Consider the following 26,550-nt stretch of genomic DNA (forward strand, 5'->3'; position numbering starts at 1 on the left):
ATCTACTTTTATTCTTCCGTACATGATGATATTTAGTAGTATTCGTTTGAATTTGGTTCGGGGTATATACATTTTGTATGACTCAATGACAACTACTAACTCTGCTTTTTTTTTTAGTGTGAACATAGCTTTTTCAACACTACGAACTCTCATACCAACAGAACCAAAGGATAGAAAATTAAGTAAAATCGAAACTCTTCGACTAGCATCTAGTTATATTTCACATTTAGGCACACAACTAATGGCAGGTATTTACAACTATTAACATTTCTAGGTTATTGTTACTTATGAACAAGTTTGATAAATTCAATAATTTTAAAACAAATGTGAATTCCGGGACCAACAACCAGTTATTGATACATATGCAGCATATATTTTGTAAAATAAACTGAATATATATATACAACAGCAATTAAAATTTACTAAAGAACAGAGACAACGATAGAGCTATTAGAATAGAACAACATAGGTATAATCATCATCATCATTTTGGCTTTACAACCCTGTGTGGGACTAGCCTCCCCAAGAATTTTTCTCCAGTCGTTCCTATCCATAGCCTTCCTCCGCCAAGCACGTATTTCCATATTTCTCATGTCTTCATCGATGTTATCTAGGAATCTTGTTCTGGGTCTTCCTCTTCTTCTTTGACCAATAGGTCTATCAAGGAGCGTTTTTCTAGCTGGGTCGGTTTGCTTCATCCGCATTACATGGCCTACCCACCTCAGACGTCCTATCTTTATGTGTTTACATAGGTATAATAGAGCTCTTTAATTTGTATATACATAATTACATATATTGGTCAACTAAATAAAATATACAAAGAAAATCGGTATAAAGAAATAAAAAGACGAAAATAAGCCTTGCTTGGGTGGCGCTAGGTGAATTAAGTTATATCATTAAAAACAAAAAATACCCCAACACTTATATAAAAATAAAAGTTTTTAATCAATGTGTGCCCCCTGATGTTACAAATGGATCACAAATAGGGTCTTTTATAAAGGCAAATGATGATAGAATAAAGAAAACACAAATGTCATGGAATAGAATAAAAACTAAAGTAGGTAATGTCCCAGGAGAATTAAAAAAACTAAAGTAGTAATTTTCACGAGAAAACATCAGATACCAAGGTGAAAGTAGAATAATCTAATCAATGGAGACCTTGACAAAACATAAAAAGACAGGGAAGACCACAAAAATAGTGGACAGATGATGTCAAATAATTTACAGAACCGGTTTGGATGAAATAGAGAGAAAACAACAGAAATGGAAACAATTAAGGGAGGCTTATTTCCAATATTGGGTTAATGAAGCTGATAAGTCAGAATAACAAGGAAGGATAGACGGAATAAACCTCGTCAGACATGAAATCGAAACGACAGAAAAGCTAAAACAGTAGCATGATAAAAAAAGAGATTGAAACCTTGAAGTCTAATTAAATGTTAATGATTTATAGTCTAAACCTTCTTCTTCATGTACCATGTCCTTTCAGAACGTTGGTTACCATCATAGCTATCTTATGTAAGTTTATTTACTGCCACCCTAATAGCATGCTTGTATCAATACAATACCAATCTCGCAAGTTCTTCAACCATGAAGTCTTTCTTCGTCCTGGACTGCGTTTGCCTGCTATTTTCCCTTGCATAATATTTTGTAGCAATCTATATTTGGGACCTCCTATTACATGTCCGAAGTACTCAAGCTTTCTCTTCTTGATGCTTTTTATAACCCTATTATCTGCTGTAGTGTACTGTCTTGCTGAGACGTTCTAGTATTGGGTAGTTTCGAATCTTCTCTAGCCTCAAGACGATTTAGATCATTTTTATTCACAGTCCAAGACTCGACACCACAAAGTAACACCGAGAACACATAGAAGCGGATCCGCAGTGCCAATTTTAGTTCCCGATTACATAATACCTTCGATATCCTTCTAAAATCGTCTCTGGCCTGCTCAACTCTGGATCTAATTTAAACATGACTCTCTCCGTTACAGTTGAACTGATATTCAAGGTAAACAATTTGATCAACTTGCTCAAGCTTGGTACTATTTACATATATAGAAGATCTTATATTCTGTTGTTTATTTATTACGAGTATTTTGGTTTTTCGCATGTTCCAGATCCAGACCTGCTTCCTTACAGCTCTTAACGACAGTGTCAAGTAATTTTTGCAGATCTTCTTGAGTAGATGCTAAGAGTACTTTGTCGTCCGCATATCGCAAATTATTCTTCACCATCATAATTCCTTCTTGTTTTTCAGAAAGTGCATTACTAAAAATTCTTCCGGGGTAAATGTTGAAGACCAAGGGCGACAAGAGGCATCCGTGCCGTACTCCTATATATTAAGAGCCTGTGATTCCAAACCGTCTACTAAAACAGATGTTTGATTCCAATACAAATTTGCAATTACGCGAACGTCTCGGCCATCCAAGCCAATGTCTCTTAGAACTTCGACCAATATAGAGCGTTTAACACGATCAAATGCCTTTCGGAAATCAATAAAACAACAGTACATGTCTACAGATATATCACGACATCTTTGAGCAAGTACGTTCATACCAAACAATGCCTCCCTCATTCCAAACCCGTTAGTCTAAACCGGTACAATAATAATATCATATAACATCTTTGCCGGGGAGATTCTTTCGGATTGTTCAGGCGGCAATTACATCTTTAACTCTGTTTCAGATAACTAGTGTCGATGCACATATTAGACCAAGGGATCCGAAGGTTTTACGTGCCCTCCGAAGCACGGTGAACGACTCGTATCATTTTTAAAAATGAAAATGTCGTTGTTGGTACCGAGAATTGAACGATATTGGCTTAGAAAGCCAAAATCTTAGCCGCCTAGCTACGGCAGCCGCTAAACCTGTACAACATCCTTATTTTGAACTCTATTAAAAGAACTTGTTTTGATACTAGACTAACCAGACCTTATAAAAAATGGTTTTAACAGGAATGAAAGTTGTTATCAAAAAATGTCAAAAGACATATATATCCAGTAGCTTTCGTAGTATTTAAATTGATATAAGGTTGAATGCTCGAATAAATGAACTTTGATAAAATAAAGGCAGATGTAAGTGCTCCATATCTGCCTTTATTTTATCAAAGTTCGTAGTATTTATTTTGCGAAAATTAAAAACCACATTGATACATTTAAAAATATAGTTAAAGCAATAATATAGGCCGAGAACGAAGCCACAAAAAAGAATATTGTTGTGAATTTATTAATTGTTATGTCTTTAATTTATAATGTCTTTACTAATTTATTATATTGTTCCTACTTTAATTTATTAAAAGGCACGATAATTTATATAAGTTTATTTATCACTACATATACAATAATTTATTAGTAGGCGAGCGTAACAATAATATCGCGAGCGCGACTCTTCTTTATTAACTGCTTTCAAAATAAAAGTTCCCTCATATTTATACGAAAACAGCTGCTCTAGAACTGAATGGATGTTGACCTCAATTGACCTGGTTTCGCCTCGAATGGACAGGCCTAATTCCGGAAGATTCGAATGGAACCAGTTTTTTATTACTTGGGGTTTATGGTCGAAAGGTCTCGTATAATCTAAAACATATTAGAATCAGTCATCATATATTTTACAGTTATTTTTAGGCCAGGATATTTATCGTAACATTGCCCCGCTCTTAAAAGATGGTTCCTCCTGGAACCTTGTCGGGACTAGAACTGGAACGGTATGCTGGTATCGGCAACTGGACCCTCTTTTACAACTTCCAGTTGTATAAAAATGACAAGGGACGGTTTTCTCTCCACACCAGTAACTATGCGGATTGCAACAGACTAACACCTGGACTTCGGTGTCTTTAAAGATCTCCTCCACCATATTTCGGATAACCCTCCAATCTAATTGGCGGCACTCCAACTTTGGCATGGCTAACTTTTGCACGTCGGACTCTAGTACGTGCTCTCTCAATTGAAGTAAGGCTTCCCATACATCTCGGTAGATAGGTTGGTCACGGGCAGTGTCTTTTGTTACCAGGTAGAAAAGGTAACGTGATGCCTCTTGGAGTTTCAAGGTTTTACCGGGAGCTGGCACCTGGCATTGAAGTTCTGCAACTCGACCAAACTTCCTTCGAAAGACGGATGCCAACCCTGGTGCGTCTTTGATACTGGCCGGGATGGTAAGGGCCAGCAAGTAGTCAACGGGGAGCGCGAGTAGATCTTGCTTTTCTTCAGTGGTAACACCATGTCTTGCTTTACCGGTACCTCCATAGGCACCCATGAATTCCTCAAACGTGAGGTCAGACACATCGTGGACTTGGTTTACTTCCACTTCTTCATCTACGTCGTGGTCACCTTCGAAAGACGCCAACCGGTTATGGTGTACTATCATCGGCTTTCCCCTCGGAATCTTGCTTATTCGGTAGATGACATCGTTGATCTTCTCCATAATGAGGTATGGACCTTCCCAAAACTGCTGCAATTTGGGAGAACAACCTTTTCGCTTCTTGGGATTATACAGCCATACTTTGTCTTTCTTCTTAAAGCAACCCTTTTCGGCTTGTGTATCGTACCGTTTCTTCATTCGGTCGCTAGCGATCTGAAGGTGGGAACGGACTAACTCATGTACATCGTCCATTCTTCTTCGTAATTCGATCACATAATCTTCACCTGCTACATCTTCTCCAGGTCGACATCCAAACTCGAGATCACAAGGTAGTCGCATTTCGCGTCCGAATAGGACTTTGGCTGGTGTCTGGCCTGTTGATTCGTTAACAGCAGATCTGTAGGCCATTGTGAAGAACGGAAGGTATTGGTCCCAGTCTCGCTGATGATCGGACACCATCTTTGTCAAATACTTGCCAACTGTCCTATTCATTCGTTCTACCATACCATCCGATTGCGGATGATACGCGGTAGTTCTTGTTTTCTTCATGCCTAGTCTATCACATATTCCTTGGAATAGATCACTTTCGAAGTTCCTGCCTTGGTCACTATGGATCTCCAAAGGCACTCCAAATCGGCTGATATATTCTTGGATCAACTTATCTGCAACGGTGGCGGCCTTCTGGTCTGGAAGTGCGTAAATCTCGACCCACTTAGTGAAGTAATCCATTACTACCAGCATGTACTTGCCTCCATTTTCACTTTCTGGAAATGGCCCAGCGATGTCCAAAGCTATTCTTTCAAACGGGCTTCCAACATTATATTGTCTCATAGGAGCTCTCCTTTTTCGGTAAGGCCCGTTACTCGTGGCACAAATAGTACATTTCTTACACCAGTCTTTTACATCGTCGGAACTGTTCATCCAATAAAACCGTTCCCGAATTCGCTGAAGGGTTTTCCTTACACCAAAATGCCCTCCCGATGGACTGTCGTGTAACTGACGAAGTACTTCGGCTATTCTGCTCTTTGGGATCACCAACTGTCTTCTCTTCTCCGAACCGTCATCATTTTCCAGGACTCGTTTGAGCAAGCCATCTTCGATGATAAATGAGTCCCACTGGGCCCAATACGTCTTAACTACTGAGCATAGGTTTGATATTTCCTGCCAAGGTGGTCGACGGTTTTCCTCTTTCCATTTTCGGATTTTCTGTATAACTGGATCTCTCTCTTGTTCTTCCCTTATCTTAGTAGGCGTCCAGTCGTCGTTGACAATCGTCGTTCTTAGCACTGCTGCTTCCTGGATTCCGTTTTGTTGCAGTGGGAACACTCTGCTGGGCATGGCCTTCTGGAAAGAGAATCAGCGTTTCTGTGGCTAACTCCGGCCCGGTGCTCAATCTTAAAATCGTATTCTTGGAGTCGTTCGATCCACCTGGCTATCTGACCCTCTGGATTCTTAAACTGCATCAACCACTTAAGGGCGGCATGGTCGGTTCGGATTAGAAACTTTCTGCCATAGAGGTATTGATAGAAGTGCTCTACTGATTTCACTACCGCCAGAAGTTCTCTTCTCGTGACGCAATAATTCCGTTCAGGTTTTGAAAGAACTTTACTAAAATATCCGAGAACTCGTTCCTGTCCTCCTTGAATCTGAGACAGCACTCCTCCAATTCCCACATTACTTGCGTCCGTATCTAAGATGAACTCTCCTTCTGGCAGTGGATACCCTAAAATTGGTGCTGTTATTAAATGCTTTTTCAACGTTTCAAAGGCATTTTGGCAGTCTATATCCCAGCGGTATTCTCTTGCTTCCTCTGTAAGTCGCGTTAATGGCTTAGCGATATCTGCAAACTTCTTAATAAACCTCCGGTAGTAAGTACATAGTCCAAGAAAACTTCTCACTTGATGTTTGTCAGTTGGTTTTGGCCATTCCTTAATGGAATCGATTTTTCCCTTATCCACGGCCACTCCTTCTTTACTGACTATATGACCCAGATAATTGACTTTACCTTGAAATAGCTGGCACTTCTTGGGGTTTAGCATCAATTGGGCAGCTTTGAGTCGATTAAAAACGTTTTCTAAATTCCTCAAATGATCTTCGAATGTCTCCCCCAAGACGATTATGTCATCTAAATAAACCAGGCATGTTTTCCAAGATAACCCTCTCAACACATTTTCCATAAGCCTCTCAAATGTCGCAGGAGCATTACAAAGTCCAAATGGCATAACGTTGAATTGCCACAATCCAGATCCTGTGGTGAAGGCTGTCTTTTCTTTATCGACTGGGTCCATTTCTACCTGCCAGTATCCAGACTTCAAATCTAAAGTAGAAAACAATTTACTTCCAGCCAATGTGTCCAATGTGTCATCGATCCGAGGCAGAGGATAACTATCTTTCTTGGTAACGTTGTTCAGCAAACGGTAATCCACACAGAACCTCGTCGTTCCGTCTTTCTTCTTAACCAGGACCACCGGAGAGACCCATGGACTCGTAGAAGGTTCTATCACCCCGTCTTTCTTCATTTCCTGAACAATCGTTTCAGCTTCCTCTCTCTTCGCCTGTGGTAATCGTCGAGCTGTTTGACGAATTGGCTTAGCATTACCAGTATCAATTAACAACGGTAGTTCTTCCCGTCTTTCCTCCTTTCGGTACGAAAATATCACGATACTGCCGAAGAAATTCCCTTAATTTCCTTTTCTCCATCTGATTTAGAGACTGTCCTGCAACTGCAACCATTTGGTCGAATTTGTCGTTGGAATTATCAGATGTTGTCGCCTGACGGATTATGGATGTCACAGGTACACAAGTTCCTACCTTTGTCTCTTTCTTGATGGTCACTGGGTAGTCGTTGACATTGATAAGTCTCACAGGAATTTCTTTAGCCGAAGTCACCAATTCCTTTCCAATTATGATTCCACGGCCAACCTCATCGTCGTGGTTCCAAGGCTCCATCATAACAGGTCTCCCTTCGTCTACAATTCCCTGTAGTCGCGCTACTATGATCGTTTCGCTTCTCGCAGGCACGACTGTATCTTCTGTAATGGCTGCTTGCACAGTGTTGTCATTATGTGGATGAAGAAATACCTCCTCGTTGCCAACTTTGATTACCTTATTCTTAAAATCCAATTGGAATCCATGCATATTCATTACGTCCATTCCTAATATAACATCCTCTTCGATGTCAGCAACTATAACAGTATGGACAAACTTTTCTGCCCCAATTCCCAATTGTACCTGGATTTCTCCATGAATGTTGGCATTTTCACCTGTAGCGGTCCGAAGTCGTAACCTCGTTGGTAACAGTTTCTTCCGGCTGTTTATAACTGTCGGCCGTATAATGGTTCTGGTCGCTCCGGTATCCACCAACAACGTATGCTTTTTACCATTTATGTCTCCATCTACATATACACTATCTTCACGACATTTCAAAGAAGCTATTAGTATGAGAGGGTCTTTGGAAAAGTTTTGGGTCGAAGCTGCCCCCCTAAGGCTGACCCGTTCTAGTTTTCCTGATGGTGAGTTTCTTGATTTGCGTCGTACCTAGGGTGCTTACAGGAGCTTCGTACGTGTCCTATTTCGCCACAATTCCAGCATCTGATGGTCTTCGTTTTCTTGTATGTCATGCTTTTCATCATATTAACGAGCTGGTCAAGTTTATCTTCATCTCCTTCCTCTTTTACAGTCCTAACTTTACTGTACCCGCCAGAGGCCTGCGTAGCTGACTCGTATTCGAGGGCGGCGGATAGGACATCAACCAGCGTCTTGTGACGAGCTAATCGCAGTGTTCTCTGCATTTCATGATCACGAAGACCATCAATAAACGTTTGAACGGCCAATTTTTCCATCATGTCTTCGGGAGCTGTTGGATAAGCATATCGTACTAATCTGGCAATATCTACCTCATATTCTTGAAGAGCCTCATCTTTCTTCTGTCTACGATTTTTAAGCTGTGACTGATATACATGCTCCAAATGTTCGTGGCCATATCGCATATTTAATCTCTTCTTCAGTTGTTCGAAATCATCGGTCTCCTCTACGGCTATGGTCTGAAGCACATCTAAGGCATCTCCTCGAAGAGCGATAGTCAGGTTTACAGCCTTTTCTTTTTCAGACCATCCATTTGCTCTTGCGGCTGATTCGAACTGTTTCATGTAGTTGTTCCATGACGATTTTCCATCGAAAGTTGGGACTTTCACATGGACAGAACCTCCACTTCCTTCAAATTTCGGCCGTGTTTCCAACTTACATTTCGTCTCGTCTTCTTTTGTCTCTGCTGTAATTGGATTGTTTCCTCTCTCTGCTGTCCCTGTTTCCTCCATCTTCCTTTCCATCTCTTTCCATATCTTTTCTTCGAAGGCCAACATATCGGCAGCAACTTGGTTTTTTAATGAAGACACTCTATCGTCAAGAGCAGACATCTCAGAAGTGACTTTAGAGATGTTAGCAGAAACTTTACTTTCCAGAGAAGAAATCTCGTTAGAAACTTTGTTTTCTAATGAGGCGATGTCGCCGGAAACTTTCGAAATATCGCCAGAAACTTTGTTCTCCAATGATGCGATGTCACCGGAAACTTTGTTCTCTAATGATGCGATGTCACCGGAAACTTTGTTCTCTAATGATGCGATGTCGCCGGAAACTTTCGAAATATCGCCAGAAACTTTGTTCTCTAATGATGCGATGTCACCAGAAACTTTCGAAATCGACGAGAGGACAGCATCTTCAAATATATAAGTCTCTGGATCTAGTCCTTCTTCTAGCAAAGCGTTCTTTAGTCGTTGGACTAACTCAGCCTTTTTCCGGTAGAAGCTAATTCTCTGTCTTCAAGATGTCTTCTTAAATTAGTCACTGTCAGCTCATAAATCGTCGTCATTTTCACAATTTATAAATATTCACTTGTTGTTACGTTCCAAATTTAAAGTAGAAAGTCCCACCTCTATTTTATCAAAATTTAAATAATTCAGGACGTGTAAGAGCGGTTGCCTATAATATATTATAAGCAAGGTGGCGAAAATAAAATTAGTAATTTTCAAATAGGGGTAATGTCTGGCAAATTGTGCTGAAGTTAAGGGAACACGTCCTCTTTTTTGTGAAGAAACTAATTTAGATCGTTCTTTCTAGAGTTATCTTGGAAGAATTGGGATCATAAAATTGAAATTTTTGAATCTCGGTACTATTCGGTGACCTCCGTGTGTCAAGTTGTCAAGTGTTCGGAAAGACGACGGAAAGAAAGTGATTCCAGGTTTGAGAGTGTTACTGAAAGGTTGGGCTAGATTAAAAACGGCATTTTTGTTTTTTTGCTTTTGCTGCTGTTCCATGTGGGATCTGGACTAGTCCGAACCGTGTGGATATTCAAGGGGATTTGCTGCCTTCGTGGAAGGGTTTTTTTTGGAATATCCACAATTTCGCTAAAAAAAGCGGATCTACAGTACACGTGAATACCGGGAGTCGTATTTAGATCAAGAAATTAGCCTTAATCACGAGTCCAAATAGCCGGCTACGCTTCGGTCCAATTTGGGATATTTCAAACCCCTAATCTGGCTAAGAAGGGTGAGTGTTAGAACATTTCGTTTTTAATTAATTAAAAAGTTGTAGTTATTTTTTTATCCCATCTCTAAAAAGCTATTCACATTTTTATCAGTTTTCATACATTCAAGTTCGGAGACAAGTTTTTTTTTGTATTGCTCCATTATCGCCAAAAGGCAGATAAACAAAGTGTTAAAATCAATATATTTATTTCCAAATAATTATTTTAGACACAGATGGTAATTAATGTTTTCTTGCTTCAGGGTTGGTTGGTTGGTTTGTTTGTTTTTTTCTGCTTCTTCTTCTTCGTATTTTTCCATCTGGCTGTAATTTTCAACTTTTCAACATTGTCACACAAGTCTATGTACATCGGCAATCGTATGGGATTTTGGATTGAAGACACGCTGAACTATAACTGGAATTCCACGCGGTGAAGTATATGAATATTCGAGGTATGGATCGATAATTAATTTTCAACGGAAGATTTAAGCACCGTCTAATTTGGTTTGCGGAATACAATAGTTTTTTTTTAAAGATTATTTGCTGTTAGTTTTTATTTTCATATTTACAAATACTTTACAGATTTTTTTTAAAGATAATTTGCGGTTTATTTTATTAATTCAATATTTACACATACCTATTTTAATTTTGTAAACTGCGTCTAAGGGGGGGTTATATATTTGAGATTTATTTTTTTTATATTATTTTCTGCGCACGCACTTGAGCTCACGTGGTGTCCTATTTGCGTTAATTATTTTTTTTTGGTTGGTATTGAACCGCACACCCCTTAGCGTCCGGTACTTTTGACACGTCTTACCTTTCATTTTGTTCTGTTAAGTAGAAATAACTTATGAATTTTTGTTAGGCAAGCAGAAGCCGCATTTTTATATTATTTTTTTATTAAGCCTATGGTAAAGTTAAATAATATTGTAATATGTAATATGTATGTATTTATTTTCAACTATCTTGGGAATCTATTTATTAAAATTGACTAAATTCTAATCTGACAATTTCATTTATTTTTTTATTTATTCAGGTTGTATACTGTTACTTAGTATTTTAGTAGTAAACCTATTGGTAAGTTGGTGGTTTATTGAATAGCAACGTAGGGAAGGCTGTGGGCCAATTTACCTGGCGCCCCTGATATAACTTCGGATTTTTTTGTTTTGTGGACCGCACGACCATCTCCACTGTTTTGTCTAGCCGCGAGCCATTCCCAGACTGTCACCGTATAGTACTTTTCTTTCCGGGTGTACGTCTGATTTATATTTGGTACAATTTGTAATTTTTTTATATAGATTCGGTTTTGTACGCCACATATTTTGGCGCCCAACGTGGGGCCCTTAATTAATTAACCTTTTTTTTGTCAACCCCTTGTGTAGATTCCTTTTAATTAGTTAACCTAACGTGTTTGGGCTTTAATTGACTAACTTTGATTTATTTACTTTACCACTGGTTTTGCACTTAGTAGTAGTCTTAGAACTTCGTGTTTAGTGGAAGTGTATGCCAAGAAGTGCTTACTAGTTTTTTTTTGTGTGACGTGAAGTTGGAAGAAGCCAAAAATGGAACTTAAAAGAAGATACTTTGAAGTGGTGTTGTGGAACTTAGAAGAATTATGGATATATTAGGACTTTGAAATATTTCTATTTCAGTTGGAGTTCAAATTTATTTTTTTGAGAAGTTGGACTTCGAAATTCTACATTGTGGTTTAACTTACTTATGTTAGGGAATGTAAAATCTTTTTTTTTGAGATTATGTTGTGACTTGTAATTTGTTCTGAAACAATGAAATTTTGAAAATCTTTTGTGAAATTTTATAGATTGAATAAAGCGACTATTACTTTTATTTTGCTTTTGGTTTGCTCCCATTAATAAAGTAAACTGTACCTGTGTGTTAATATTTTTACTTATATCTTGATTTTGTTTGAATATTTGCTCCTTTCGGTTGATACATTTTTTTTTAAATTTTGAACTTTGGCAAGATGGTGCGAAAACTTGTACCCAACTACTTAAGGAAAGAGGAACTGGAATATGAACTCAAAATTCGTGGAGTGTCTACTGGCACTGTTGAGTCTATGAGGTCTAGTCTGTCTGATGCACTTAGTCGTGAGGCAGCAAATGAAAGCTTTAGATATCCTGAGCACCCATTCACCTTTTCACAGGATAAAACTGCAATCGAGACTAAACTTGCGGAGCTGAATACGGCTGTTGGAAAGTTTGCCGGAACTCCTACTTGTGCTGAGTCCTTGAGATTGCGGACACAGATTAACCATGTCTTGGGGAGAATTGATCTTATGGTATTGCCAACAGGTGATGATGCAGACGCAGCCCAGGTTGTTAAGTCAGACTTTCTTGCTGAGATTTTGAAGTTGTCACAGGATTTACATGATAAGCAGCATCCAATCGGATCTGGTTCGGTACCAGTAGCGCTCGATGTGATTTCGGTTTTAAATCAGTCTTTTCAGGCAGGGGTAGGACAAGTTCATGCTTCTTCTCCTGGAGCGATGTCACAAGCTGGTAATAATGTTTTTTCAGGGTCTGTCTCTAGTTTTTCTTCTGGGATGATACTTCCTCATAAATGGGGAATAGAAAAGTTTTCAGGTTCTGCTAGGGGTATGTCTATTTCTGCATTTTTTGAGATGGTGAATGAATTGAGTCTCGCTCGTCATGTACCAGATAGTATACTTTTGGAATCAGGTATAGATTTATTTTCGGATAAAGCCTATCAGTTTTATAAAGATGTTCGTCTACGTGTAGGGAGTTGGGCTGAATTAGTTGAAGAGTTTCGTAGGGAGTACCTGTCAGCTCACCATGGGGAAGCGCTTTTTGAAGAGCTTCGGAGGAGAACTCAGCATTCGTCTGAGACTATTGGAGTTTACTTGGCAATAATGAATAGTTACTTTAATCGCTTGCGTTGTCATGTTCCAGAGGAAGTTAAATTGTCTATAGTTATTAGGAATTTGCATCCGTTCTATCAAGATAGATTACGTGATCCTTTGCCAGCTACCTTGGAGGAACTTCGTGTTCTATGTCGCAGTATGGAGGAAAGACGTGATTGTATTAGGAACTATGTTGAACCGAATAGTAGGAAAATGAATACTTTGGAAAAGGACCTAGCTTATATCAGTGTGGATGCTGAAAGTTGTAGTAGTGTTAGTGAGGGTCCTGTTGTTTCATCCGAATCGGAGTCCGCTAGAGGAAAGTTTAGGACTTTAATCTGTTATCGTTGTAATCAGTCAGGCCATAAGGCAGTAGGGTGTCTAATGAAGAAGGAGGCTGTTCACTGTTTTAAGTGTAAGAAAGAAGGGTTTACAGTCAGAACTTGTCCTTCGTGTAATTCGGGAAACGGAAGGAAGCGCACCTAACTGGTCGAAGAGGTGTTGCCGACGTTGACTCGACCAACCTACGTCCTATTTTAGACTTTATTTTACATCATTCCGAAGGAGATGAACGTCCATATTTGAAAGTTAAAGTCTTAGGAAAGGAAATTTTGGGATTATTGGATTCTGGTGCTTCAAAGACCATTGTAGGAAGAACTGGTTGGAAATTTTTACAAAACTTGGGTTTAGAGTTGGATACTTCGAAGAAGACCGTTTGTAGAGTGGCGAATGGTCAGATGTGTGAATCGTTGGGGGAATGTTTAGTACCTTTCATGGTTAGGGATCGCTTGCGTGTCTTGCCAGTATTAGTTATTTTGGACGTACCGCACATTCTGATTTTAGGATCTGATTTTTGGCGTGTTATGGGTATCGTTCCAGATTTGAGGCATAACGAATGGTATTTTTCGGACGCTCCAGCAATGGTAGGTTCAGTGGATCATCTCCGAGGTCAAACTATTTTGACCGATGCAGAGAAGTCGCAATTGGAGGAAGTTATTAATAGAAGTCGTGAACTAATGGGCACTTCTCTTGGTTGTACTGATGTCACTGAGCATGTGATTGTTTGTAAATCTGCACCCATAAAACAACGTTACTATCCTGTATCCCCAGTAATCCAAAGCCATATTGATAAAGAGCTAGAAGATATGTTGGCGAAAGGAGTAGTGGAGCGATCGAATAGTGCTTGGTCGTCCCCGATTCTCTTGGTGAAGAAAAAAGTTCCAGAAGGTGAAGAACCAAAATGGAGGTTCTGCGTAGACTATCGAAAGCTTAATGCCGTAACAGAGAGGGATGGCTACCCATTACCGTACATCTCTAATATTTTAAATAAATTAAAGAACGCGCATTATCTTTCCACCATAGACATTAAGTCGGCGTATTGGCAGGTACCTGTTGCTAAGGCTTCCAGGCCTTATACTGCTTTTACGGTTCCTGGTCGAGGTCTTTTTCAGTTTTGCAGAATGCCTTTTGGATTACATAATGCCCCGGCTACATGGCAGAGGTTGATAGATCGTGTCCTCGGTCCGGAGTTGGAACCCTATGTTTTTACTTACTTGGATGACGTGGTCATCGTGACAAAGTCTATTGAAGAACATGTAAGGATCTTAGAGGAAGTCTTTAGACGCTTGAGAGAAGCTAAGTTAACCGTTAGCTGGGATAAATGTCAATTTTGTAGACCGGAACTAAAGTATTTGGGTCATGTGGTTGATAGGAATGGACTACATGTTGATGGTGATAAGGTCAAGGCTATGCTACGTATCCCAACACCCACATCCGTCAAGGAAGTTCGTAGCATCATAGGCACATTTTCCTGGTATCGAAGATTTATTCCTTCCTTTGCGACACTACTAGCTCCAATTACAGCGATATTGAAGAAAGGAAGAAAATTCAATTGGACCCCGAGTTGTGAAGAATCTTTTCAGAAAATAAAAGAATGTCTAGTTTCTGCTCCGATACTTAATTGTCCTGACTACAATTTGCCTTTTGTTGTCCAATGTGATGCCTCAGGATATGGAGTGGGCGCCGTGTTATTGCAGCCAGGCCCGGATGGTGACGAAGTAATTAGTTTCCTGAGCAGATCACTAACGCATCAAGAAAGGAGTTTTTCCACGACGGAACGGGAATGTTTAGCTGTGTTATGGGCAGTCGAAAAACTGCGTCCTTATTTGGAGGGTGTTCCGTTTACGGTCGTGACTGATCACGCATCCCTCGTATGGCTTCAAAATTTGAAGGATCCTACTGGAAGATTAGCTCGATGGGCGGTAAGATTGCAACAATATGACTTTAAGATTGTGCATCGGAAAGGAAAAGAACATGTTGTCCCCGATTTGTTATCTCGGTCAGTTCCCGTGCTTGATATGGTTGAAGAGGTTGTACCGCTTCCTAGTGGTGATAGTTGGTATGATAAACTTTGTAGAAAAATCGAGTCTAATTCCTTGAAGTATCCTCAGTGGAGAATATCTGGTGGCAAACTTTATAAATACATCCGTCCCAGTCAGGGATTTTTGGTCGAGGAAGTGGACAATTGGAAGGAAGTCGTTCCTAAGGGTCAACGATTGGAAGTGCTGAAGTTGTGTCATGATAGTCCTTTAGCAGGTCATATGGGGATCCTGAAAACTTATAAGCGTATTAACGAGAAGTATTTTTGGCCGAAACTGCGGAGTGATGTGTCTCGTTACGTTGGACGTTGCTCACTGTGTGCCATGCATAAGGTGGAACAAGGTAAGCCCAAAGGCTTTATGACTCCTCAACCTAAAGCTACTCAACCATGGGAGATAGTAGCAACCGATCTTATGGGACCTTTCCCAAGATCAACTCAAGGCTATAAGTTTATCTTAGTGGTAATGGATGTGTTTAGTAAATTTTCTTTGGTATTTCCGTTGCGATCCTCAAAAGCCGTGCATGTCGTTAAGAAAATAGAAGAAGAAGTTTTTCTCGTATTTGGAGTTCCACGTCTGTTACTATGTGATAATGGTGTCCAGTATACTTCGGGTATTTTCAAGAAAATGATGGAAACCTATGGTGTCTCAGTTCGTTATAATGCGTTGTATCATCCACAGTGCAATCCATCTGAACGCTATAACCGAACCCTTAAAACAATGATGGCAACTTATATAGCTGACAACCATAAGAAGTGGGATGAAAATTTGGCCAAACTAGCATGTGCTACGCGCACTGCATACCACGAGTCGACTGGTCAAGATCCCTACTTCATAAATTTCGGTCGGAAGATGGTAGTGGATGGACGAGATTTTTCCCGAAAGGACAAACTCGGAGACCCGGAGGACGAAGTAGCTAAAATGGGATATAATCGATCGCGTGGACTCCAGGAATTATTTGTTGATGTTAGAAAACGTTTAGATAAAGCTTCGGCTAAGTGTGAGAAGACCTATAATCTACGGAGACGTCCAGAGGAATTTCAGCCCCATCAGTCAGTATGGCGGAGAAATTTTGTGTTGTCAGATGCCGCTAAATATTTCACGAAAAAGTTAGCTCCTAGATGGATAGGACCCTACTTCGTGAAGAAGAAAGTTTCCCCCTGGACATATAGTTTAGAGGATGAAAATGGCAAGGATCAAGGTATTTGGAATATTAAGGATTTAAGGATTAGTAACCCGACTGGTGATCCCGATAGGATTTAGGTCGGAGTAGAACGGACTAGCAAAGTTTTGTCTAGTCTAAGTAAATTTAGTTAGTCTTCTGAAATTGGTTGTATTTATTTTTTTTTGTTGTGTCCGTGAAGGATGACTGAGTGTTGGCTATGATCGGTTCTTAGGATGTATTTGGATGGTCAACCGATTCGTTTTTTTTTGTGTTAGGTAGCCAATACGAAGTCGTAGGGTTGCGGTAGCCTTAATTTCTTTTGATTTATGGAATTGAATGTCACTTAGGTTTGGTCAGAAATATGTTGTCTTCGATGATATGGCGTTGGGATTTGTTTTGATGTTAGTAAGCCATTCTATTTAATTGGGATTTTTTCGAAGCCACATAATTATGTTTTGGTGAATCTTGTTGGATAATAGCTTAGTTTTGGATGATTCACTAAATTTCGTTGTATACGGATTTAAATTCTGAAAGACCTATCTCATTTTTATTTTAATGAACAATTGGAATTACACTACTGTTTCGGTAGATGTTTCTCGCAGTATCAGTAAGAGTCGAGTGGTGGAGAGTTTCTTATGGACTCATGTTATGCGAGGTATAGTGAAGTACTAGCGATGCCCCAGAGCTGGGAGGTCGCGAATAAGGGCAACATCCAGTAACCGACCAAATCAGTGTTGTCAGATTGACGTTGGAATTTGAAACTATTCTACTTGATCTCATACGATGAGAGATGACTGTTGTGTGGAAGTGGAGTAAGTGTTGTAAGTAAGTTGTTGCTTTGTGCGTGTGGTTTGAGGTTGGTATGTCTTTCGTTGTCCAAGTACTTGCGCATGGTGAAGACGGTGTGGATGATGATTGTGTGGATTGTGTGGACTTCGCTCAGAGTTTAGGTAGTGTGTCGCTAGCGCGAGGGAAAATTTTCTTCGTCTAGTTTTTCCTCGTAAATTTTCCTCTGGGAAAGGGAGGTGTTGTTACGTTCCAAATTTAAAGTAGAAAGTCCCACCTCTATTTTATCAAAATTTAAATAATTCAGGACGTGTAAGAGCGGTTGCCTATAATATATTATAAGCAAGGTGGCGAAAATAAAATTAGTAATTTTCAAATAGGGGTAATGTCTGGCAAATTGTGCTGAAGTTAAGGGAACACGTCCTCTTTTTTGTGAAGAAACTAATTTAGATCGTTCTTTCTAGAGTTATCTTGGAAGAATTGGGATCATAAAATTGAAATTTTTGAATCTCGGTACTATTCGGTGACCTCCGTGTGTCAAGTTGTCAAGTGTTCGGAAAGACGACGGAAAGAAAGTGATTCCAGGTTTGAGAGTGTTACTGAAAGGTTGGGCTAGATTAAAAACGGCATTTTTGTTTTTTTGCTTTTGCTGCTGTTCCATGTGGGATCTGGACTAGTCCGAACCGTGTGGATATTCAAGGGGATTTGCTGCCTTCGTGGAAGGGTTTTTTTTGGAATATCCACAATTTCGCTAAAAAAAGCGGATCTACAGTACACGTGAATACCGGGAGTCGTATTTAGATCAAGAAATTAGCCTTAATCACGAGTCCAAATAGCCGGCTACGCTTCGGTCCAATTTGGGATATTTCAAACCCCTAATCTGGCTAAGAAGGGTGAGTGTTAGAACATTTCGTTTTTAATTAATTAAAAAGTTGTAGTTATTTTTTTATCCCATCTCTAAAAAGCTATTCACATTTTTATCAGTTTTCATACATTCAAGTTCGGAGACAAGTTTTTTTTTGTATTGCTCCATTATCGCCAAAAGGCAGATAAACAAAGTGTTAAAATCAATATATTTATTTCCAAATAATTATTTTAGACACAGATGGTAATTAATGTTTTCTTGCTTCAGGGTTGGTTGGTTGGTTTGTTTGTTTTTTTCTGCTTCTTCTTCTTCGTATTTTTCCATCTGGCTGTAATTTTCAACTTTTCAACATTGTCACACAAGTCTATGTACATCGGCAATCGTATGGGATTTTGGATTGAAGACACGCTGAACTATAACTGGAATTCCACGCGGTGAAGTATATGAATATTCGAGGTATGGATCGATAATTAATTTTCAACGGAAGATTTAAGCACCGTCTAATTTGGTTTGCGGAATACAATAGTTTTTTTTTAAAGATTATTTGCTGTTAGTTTTTATTTTCATATTTACAAATACTTTACAGATTTTTTTTAAAGATAATTTGCGGTTTATTTTATTAATTCAATATTTACACATACCTATTTTAATTTTGTAAACTGCGTCTAAGGGGGGGTTATATATTTGAGATTTATTTTTTTTATATTATTTTCTGCGCACGCACTTGAGCTCACGTGGTGTCCTATTTGCGTTAATTATTTTTTTTTGGTTGGTATTGAACCGCACACCCCTTAGCGTCCGGTACTTTTGACACGTCTTACCTTTCATTTTGTTCTGTTAAGTAGAAATAACTTATGAATTTTTGTTAGGCAAGCAGAAGCCGCATTTTTATATTATTTTTTTATTAAGCCTATGGTAAAGTTAAATAATATTGTAATATGTAATATGTATGTATTTATTTTCAACTATCTTGGGAATCTATTTATTAAAATTGACTAAATTCTAATCTGACAATTTCATTTATTTTTTTATTTATTCAGGTTGTATACTGTTACTTAGTATTTTAGTAGTAAACCTATTGGTAAGTTGGTGGTTTATTGAATAGCAACGTAGGGAAGGCTGTGGGCCAATTTACCTGGCGCCCCTGATATAACTTCGGATTTTTTTGTTTTGTGGACCGCACGACCATCTCCACTGTTTTGTCTAGCCGCGAGCCATTCCCAGACTGTCACCGTATAGTACTTTTCTTTCCGGGTGTACGTCTGATTTATATTTGGTACAATTTGTAATTTTTTTATATAGATTCGGTTTTGTACGCCACATTGTATTATTATTATAAGTCTAATTTATGTTCGATCTCACTTCTGGCACCATTTGTTGTGAATTTATTAATTGTTATGTCTTTAATTTATAATGTCTTTACTAATTTATTATATTGTTCCTACTTTAATTTATTAAAAGGCACGATAATTTATATAAGTTTATTTATCACTACATATACAATAATTTATTAGTAGGCGAGCGTAACAATAATACCGCGAGCGCGAATCTTCTTTATTAACTGTTTTCAAAATAAAAGTTCCCTCATATTTATACGAAAACAGCTGCTCTAGAACTTGATGGATGTTGACCTCAATTGACCTGGTTTCGCCTCGAATGGACAGGCCTAATTCCGGAAGATTCGAATGGAACCAGTTTTTTATTACTTGGGGTTTATGGTCGAAAGGTCTCGTATAATCTAAAACATATTAGAATCAGTCATCATATATTTTACAGTTATTTTTAGGCCAGGATATTTATCGTAACAATATTATCAAAAAACATCAATAAATTTTTTTCTTAACATCAATCTTTATAAAGGTAACGTTTTTCACATAACGTAGCCATTATTTCACATGGCGAAACTACATTTTTGCCAATATCTTATCATTTATCTCAAAAACTATAAATATTAGCGAAAAAAGTTTTGTATAGGACAGGAAATAAAATTAAATTTCTTACAAGAAGTTAAAAAAATCAAGTTTTGTCCCCACTGCGAATAAGATTAGGGATCTTTTTCTAGTTTTTTTTCATTCTTTCTTTTGTTTATCATTAAAAAGTAATACCAAATATTAATATGAAGATTTAGAACTACACAAAGTTATTTCTTTACAAAACTCACAGTCAATTTATTGCATAGAGAACGCCGCAAGGGAGCAAAAATCAATTGGTAATTATTTGGGTGCTTATATTTTTCTTTCAAGTTAGATTTTTGTAAATTCATCTATTGTACATCTATTATAGGTAAGTACAAGTATAAGTTGGAAGATCATAACATCGACAGGCTGGTAACAATTTTCAATGTTCCGTATATAACACCGGCCACACTCCAACGGATTGGCTTTATTCAACCTTTATAATGATCCCTAAATCACAAAGATAGACAAAATGCAAAGAGCACAGACTGATAAGTTTAATGAGCCATTTTCTTAAGGTGTTTCTTCGCATCCTTCACACAAGAATGTTCAGAAAGCTTTAAGATCTAAGCGGTGAGACACAATTTGGTTTCAAGAGCGGACTGGGTATACGTGAAGTAGCTTTCTGCTTAAATACGTTTGTACAAAACTGCATGGATCAACGAAAGGATATAGTCACAACATTCCTCGATTATGAAAAAGCGTTTGACACCGTAAAACATGACGCAATGATAAAAATGCTACACAACGTTAACATTGACGAGAAAGATATAAGAGTTATCTACAATCGAAATCAAAAAGCGTGTGTTTTGTCTCCTATACTCTTCAATCTCTATGTGGAGAACATTTTTGCAGAGGCACTGGAAGGCTCTGAGTGTGGAATAAAGGTAAACGGGTTCCCGATAAATAACATTCGTTACGCCGACGACACCGCGATAATAACAAACAAGGAACATGATATGCAGTTGATGTTAAATAAAATAAACACCTTAGGAAAAATATATGGCTTGAAGATAAATGCTGGAAAAACTAAATGTATGACAATAAGAAAAAACGCACTTTTAAGAATACAACTGCAAGTAGATAATGCTCCAATCGATCAAGTGAAAACATTTAAATACTTAGGAATGATGATGAATGACCAATGGGATCCTCAACAAGAAATAAAATGCGTACCGAACAATCAAGACAAGCTTTTATCAAATTTAAACTGCAATCTTTCCTTCAATCTCCGCTACAGGATGGTTAAATGCTATGTATGGTCCATATTGTTATATATATATATATATATATATATATATATATATATATATATATATATATATATATATATACCCGGTATTTAGGCGTTCCACGCCCTTCCGGTAGGGATCTATGGAGGAGTATCACCTAGCCGCAAGCCCTTATCTCTTGCCGTACTGCTCCACCATAGGCCGATCAGATACCAGCATATTCTAGACTAAGCCGCAGATTCATTTTAGAATTTTAAACTACTGCGTTAGCCTTTTTGTTTTCTGTTCACCGAGCCGGGGATTTGAACTGACATCTCTCGCATTGAAGCGAAGGAGAAGCCAGCCGCCCAGCCCGCTTGGCTATCCGATCCTATCCATATTGTTATACGGCATGGAAACATGGACGTTAAGAGTACCTTCCATTAATAAGTTGGAGGCCTTCAAAGTGTGGACGTTGCGAAGAATGTTCCGCATACCATGGACAGATAGGGTGAGAAACGACGTGTTAAGAACGAAGTGTTAAAAAAGGCAAATACTGAGAGAGAACTACTCAATTTAATGAAGGTACGAAAAATTGGATACCTCGGCCATATTCTGAGAGGAAAAAAATACGCAATCCCTCAACTAATCATCCAGGGAAAGATTGAAGGCAAGAGAGGAGTAGGTCGCAAACACATGTCGTGGCTACGGAACATAAAGAATTGGACAGGCATAAATAACACTGGCAATCTTTTGCATGCCGCGAAAGTCTGGCTTTAAGATAATTCGCCAACGCACTATAGGTGCACGGCACTATAAAAAGAAGAAGACAAGTATAAGTGTCTACACCAATCAGCAGAGCTCTAAAAATTGTTGCCCCTCGTGAACAAAAAATCGTAACTATGTAGATAAAATTACTTACAAACTTTTAAACGGAGTCTCAAGCATATTTATTGACAAAGTAACAGGTTTGATCATAAAGAGTAAAGTAAGGTTTACATGAGTTGAGTAGCTGTTCAAGTTACTTAAGCAAGTAACTGGAAACCTGTAACTTGAATCATGTAGACAAATACTCAAGCGCTTGATCAAAAACTTGAACAAGCAGCCAAGCAAGTCAAGTAACTTGAAAGCCATCCAACTTAATTGTTCAAGAAGACGCCTCCCACCACGGAACGTAGTGGTGGTAGGACCATACTTGAACGACCTACCTCACACTTGCTTCATTTAAACAGTCTTTTACGTAAATATATGTACTCGCTGTCGAAAGTTGCTCGTGTGAATTCGATTTTTAAGTATTTACATTTTATTTTAAAAAATATAAAGTCGAACGAGGAGACAACATTGAAGTTTGTGGAGTTGTACGAAGAACAAACATGTCTTTGGGATATATCTAGTATAGAAGTATATATCTAGTATAGAAGTAAACAAATAAGAGATTCGGCTATTAATAAAATAGAACAAGAAATGAAAATAGATGATTTTGGTCCTCAGGATATGAAGAACAAAATACAAAATCTGAGCAAGACATATTATCAGAAACGTGCTAAAATTGCAAAACATAAAAAGTCTGGTACTGGAACAGACGATCTTTTTCGCTTCATTCTTCTCACTTCTCTGAATCGCTGTTCAAGTTCAGTTCTTTTACTTGAATAGTGTAAACGATTTACTTAAATGCCTTTCAAACTTAATTACTTGATTAAAGTTACTTGTACAAGTATAATAACTTGAATGGCTACTCGACTCATGTAAACTAGGCTTAATAATTATATGCCGTTAAAAATATGAATTTGGTTTCGTTATACACAATTAATTTCTTTAAACCCCTCTATGCTGCAACCTACTGCATTCGTGCCAGTCATAACATTTAAGTTTTGCCATTATCTTGTACTTAGAAAATATTTTATTTTTTAGAGACAAAATATTTACCTACCTGAAATATCTAGTTTTCGATATGTGTGATAAAATGGGAAAAACATAGTTTCTATCCCCATTCGCACTTATAAAGAGAGATGAATACAAAAAAATTCTTAACAAGCTTACTCACTCACTACTAGTCTAGTATTAGATAATCTGCGAGAATAAAAGAGATACGATTTTTTTCAAAGACTGTTTTTGGACTAAGGGGACAAATTTTAATTTTATTTAAATTTTAGGCCCAATAGATCAACCTTGTTTAAGATTTTTAAAAGAAGACAGCAGTAATACTTTAAATAGACATCAAGTCTGTACATTTTGTATAGCGCACAAAAAAACAAATGTAAGTTTTTAATTTATTCTTCTGATTTAGCATTGTATCTTTCTTTTATTTCTGACTTTAACACATATTTTTGTATTTTTTAGAGGACAGTTCGTACAGAAGACTTTGAATGTTCCAATTTCGAAGGACAGTATTTCCTAACGCCTGTTACTTCTCCCCATGGTCGAACAACGAAAACTGTAATAAATGCAGAAGAACTAACAACTATTTATTATTCATAATATAATTTAAATATTGTACATATATGGAGACAGAGCATTTTCCAAAGAATTATTTTATATTTAATAGCATTTTGCCACCTGTAATAACGTTGATAAGAAACTGTAGATATTTAAGTAGTACCTAATAAATTATTTTTTTTCCATAAAAACATTTTACTACATCTTGTACAACTGTTTCTAAAGAAAATAAAATATCGTACCTTTAGAAATGATATACCTAGGGCACGTAACACATCCTATTGTTGATGTACATCAGACAGACATCAACAATAAAGAAGAATCAATCAAGTTCACAATGGAAAAAGAAAACAACGCATCACTTCCTTTTCTGGATGTGTTAATCACAAAAGAGGACACATACAGAAAAATAACCTACACCAACAGATATTTAAATCACCACTCAAACCACAACGTAAACATCAAAAAAGGAATTATCAAATCATTATGAGATAGAGCCCAAAACACATGCTCTAATGAAAATGCATTTTAGAAAGAAAAAACCTGCTAACAAAGTTTTTGACAAAAAATGACTACCTATTGTCATTTATAAATAAGAAATTTCACCAGATTGATGAAAGGAAACAAAAAAATACCACAAGCAATCCATAAACACTCATAAGAAGGGATTCGAAGATGACAACAATACCATATGAAAAGGGCTTATCAGAAAACTGAAAGGGATAGGAAAAAGTACATCCAAAACAACCCATACACTGAGATCTATCCTATCCAAAACCAAATCTCAGATATGCAAACATACCTGGGATAACGAGCACAGAGTATAATGGAAAGATGCATCAATAATCATGAAAGAAACAGACATGAAAAACAATCTAAAAATTTCTTGAGCACTCTTGGCTTGCTGCGTAGTAGATATGATAGGTAGTTGACCGCTGTCTTTAAAGTTTTCTTCGTTTTATAATTTCTCTTTGGATCTCTAAGCGTATTTCCTGTAATTATTCTCAGTACTCTCATCTCTGCAGTTTCCAGTAGCCTTTATTTTGTGGATGTGTCGGTTCTCGTTTCTTAGGCATATGTCATTAGTGCTGTTTTCTTGTTTCTGAGCGAAAAATGACGATATGATGGCCAAAATGAGAAAACTGCTTAAGGAACAAAAAAGACACTAGAATGTATTAGAGAATTGAAACAGAAAGAAACGTCTGAAGTCCGTGTCAGACGGTCAAATATTTGATCAAACTAGTTTGACCAAACCAAAAAATTGACAGCATATGACGTCAAATCCTGAGTTTGATCAAATCCTCTAAAAATAGAGGATCTTCTATTTGTCAAGGTCAGTTTGATCAAACTTTAATTTTGATTGGTCGAAACATATTTAAGACAAATGAAAATCAGCAGTTAGACATAACGTGATGAAATTCGTTTTCCTTTTCTTCTTTGTTTGATAGTGTTTGGTTTATTTGTCTTCCTATTTTGTTATAAAATAATAACAAAATGATTTTGATAACTTAAAATAAGTCTTTGTTTCGATTAAGCAGTGATTTTTGTAATATATAGTTTAGTTTGATTCATTAAAGAAAAACAGAAAATGCCGAGGCGTAATAATTTTTCTACTAAGGATATGAGAAGGAATATTTAAAAAGATACACAAACAGGCTACAAACTAATCACTAAACCTTTAAACATCTCTTTCAGAATTTAGGTGAAAGTGGTTCATTTCGTCCTAAACCAAAGAACTTAGGTCGACCGAAAATCATTACGCCTGATCAGGAAGATGAAATATTGGTTCGCGTTGACGATGATTCTCAAATAAGTACACGACAATCTTCAGTGTTAGGTTAAGTTAGGTTATGTTAGGTTAGGTTATGTTAGGTTAGGTTAGGTTATATTGCAAGCAAATTTTACAAAAGCTTTAAGTACCTTTTTAAATTAACGGACCTGTCGAAAAAAAGGAACCATGATTTCCTGAAGATGATCATCGGCCCAATAAACGCAGTTGTTCTTATTTATCCTGCCATTAATCTTGAATTGTGGTTCGTTTCTTGAAAAAAGAGTCGGTTGCTCTCATGATTAGGTACTATTCGCAGAAATCAATGCGCGGCAGTAAGTCTTGCGGTTTCAGCTCCTGCAGCGAATGCTGACGGTAATAGTACACACTAATATATTTTATAATCCTAAGAAGCGTGCGAGATGCTATGCCAAGCTTAAACAATGCCCGTTTGGCAGAGAGACGAGAGTTTTTAACGAATTGTTACGGGAATATCGTGATATTCTCATTTGTGCGCACCGAACGTGGTCGTTCGCTACGCTTTGCATCTTCAACACTAACCGGTCGGTACAAACTTTTTAGCTAAATCCACCATGTAATTGAGATTCGAAAAACGGGCATTATGCCATATTTCTATAAAATCTTCTTCAATAACTTCAAATCGCGGTTCTGACAGTATAGACTTCATTTCAAAACTCACACAATCTTTAAATCACAATTCCATCGCCATCGCCACCTTTCTGGATGTACAAAAGCCCTTCGATCAAGTCTGGCACGACGGGCTAGTTCGAAGGTTAATTGACATCAGGCTAGCCCTAAAATTCATTAAAATCATACATTCTTATCTTATGAATCGAACTATCAGAGTGAGAATAGGCGATCAAATATCCACCCCGTTTACTCCTCGAGTTGGAGTCCCCCAAGGCTCAGTGCTAGCACTCCTGCTGTACATCACATACAACAGTAACATTCCAAACCCGAACACACCAAACTCCCAACTCTATCTCTATGCAGATGACACTGCCCTCCTTACCACAGCTAACGGCTATTTTCCCGAGAGAACTTTTAGAAGAGCACAAACTCTACCTGGAGTTTATAATCACGAAAAAGGCAACAACAGAGGAAGAAATTACACAAAGATTAGGACAAACAAGAACAGCAATCCGACAACTTAACTCAGTATGGTGGGATAGACACCTAAATATGAAGACAAAAACGCAGATTTATAAAACAT

At 37.8% G+C, this 26,550-nt stretch overlaps 1 protein-coding gene across 1 annotated transcript in view; it reads left to right on the forward strand.

The window, feature by feature from the left end:
- Positions 1 to 23,739, forward strand: part of LOC140434593 (transcription factor 15-like) — a 48,237-nt gene extending 24,498 nt beyond the window's left edge. Inside the window, exons 2-4 of the mRNA XM_072522969.1 lie at positions 118 to 248; positions 23,266 to 23,369; positions 23,453 to 23,739. Of these exons, the coding sequence (XP_072379070.1) occupies positions 118 to 248; positions 23,266 to 23,369; positions 23,453 to 23,590 (373 nt within the window). The 3' untranslated portion in view covers positions 23,591 to 23,739. The remainder of the gene's footprint in view (positions 1 to 117; positions 249 to 23,265; positions 23,370 to 23,452) is intronic.
- The last annotated feature ends 2,811 nt before the right edge of the window (positions 23,740 to 26,550 follow it).

This window comes from Diabrotica undecimpunctata, chromosome 2 (genome assembly GCF_040954645.1).
Source record: "Diabrotica undecimpunctata isolate CICGRU chromosome 2, icDiaUnde3, whole genome shotgun sequence".
Taxonomy (NCBI): domain Eukaryota; kingdom Metazoa; phylum Arthropoda; class Insecta; order Coleoptera; family Chrysomelidae; genus Diabrotica; species Diabrotica undecimpunctata.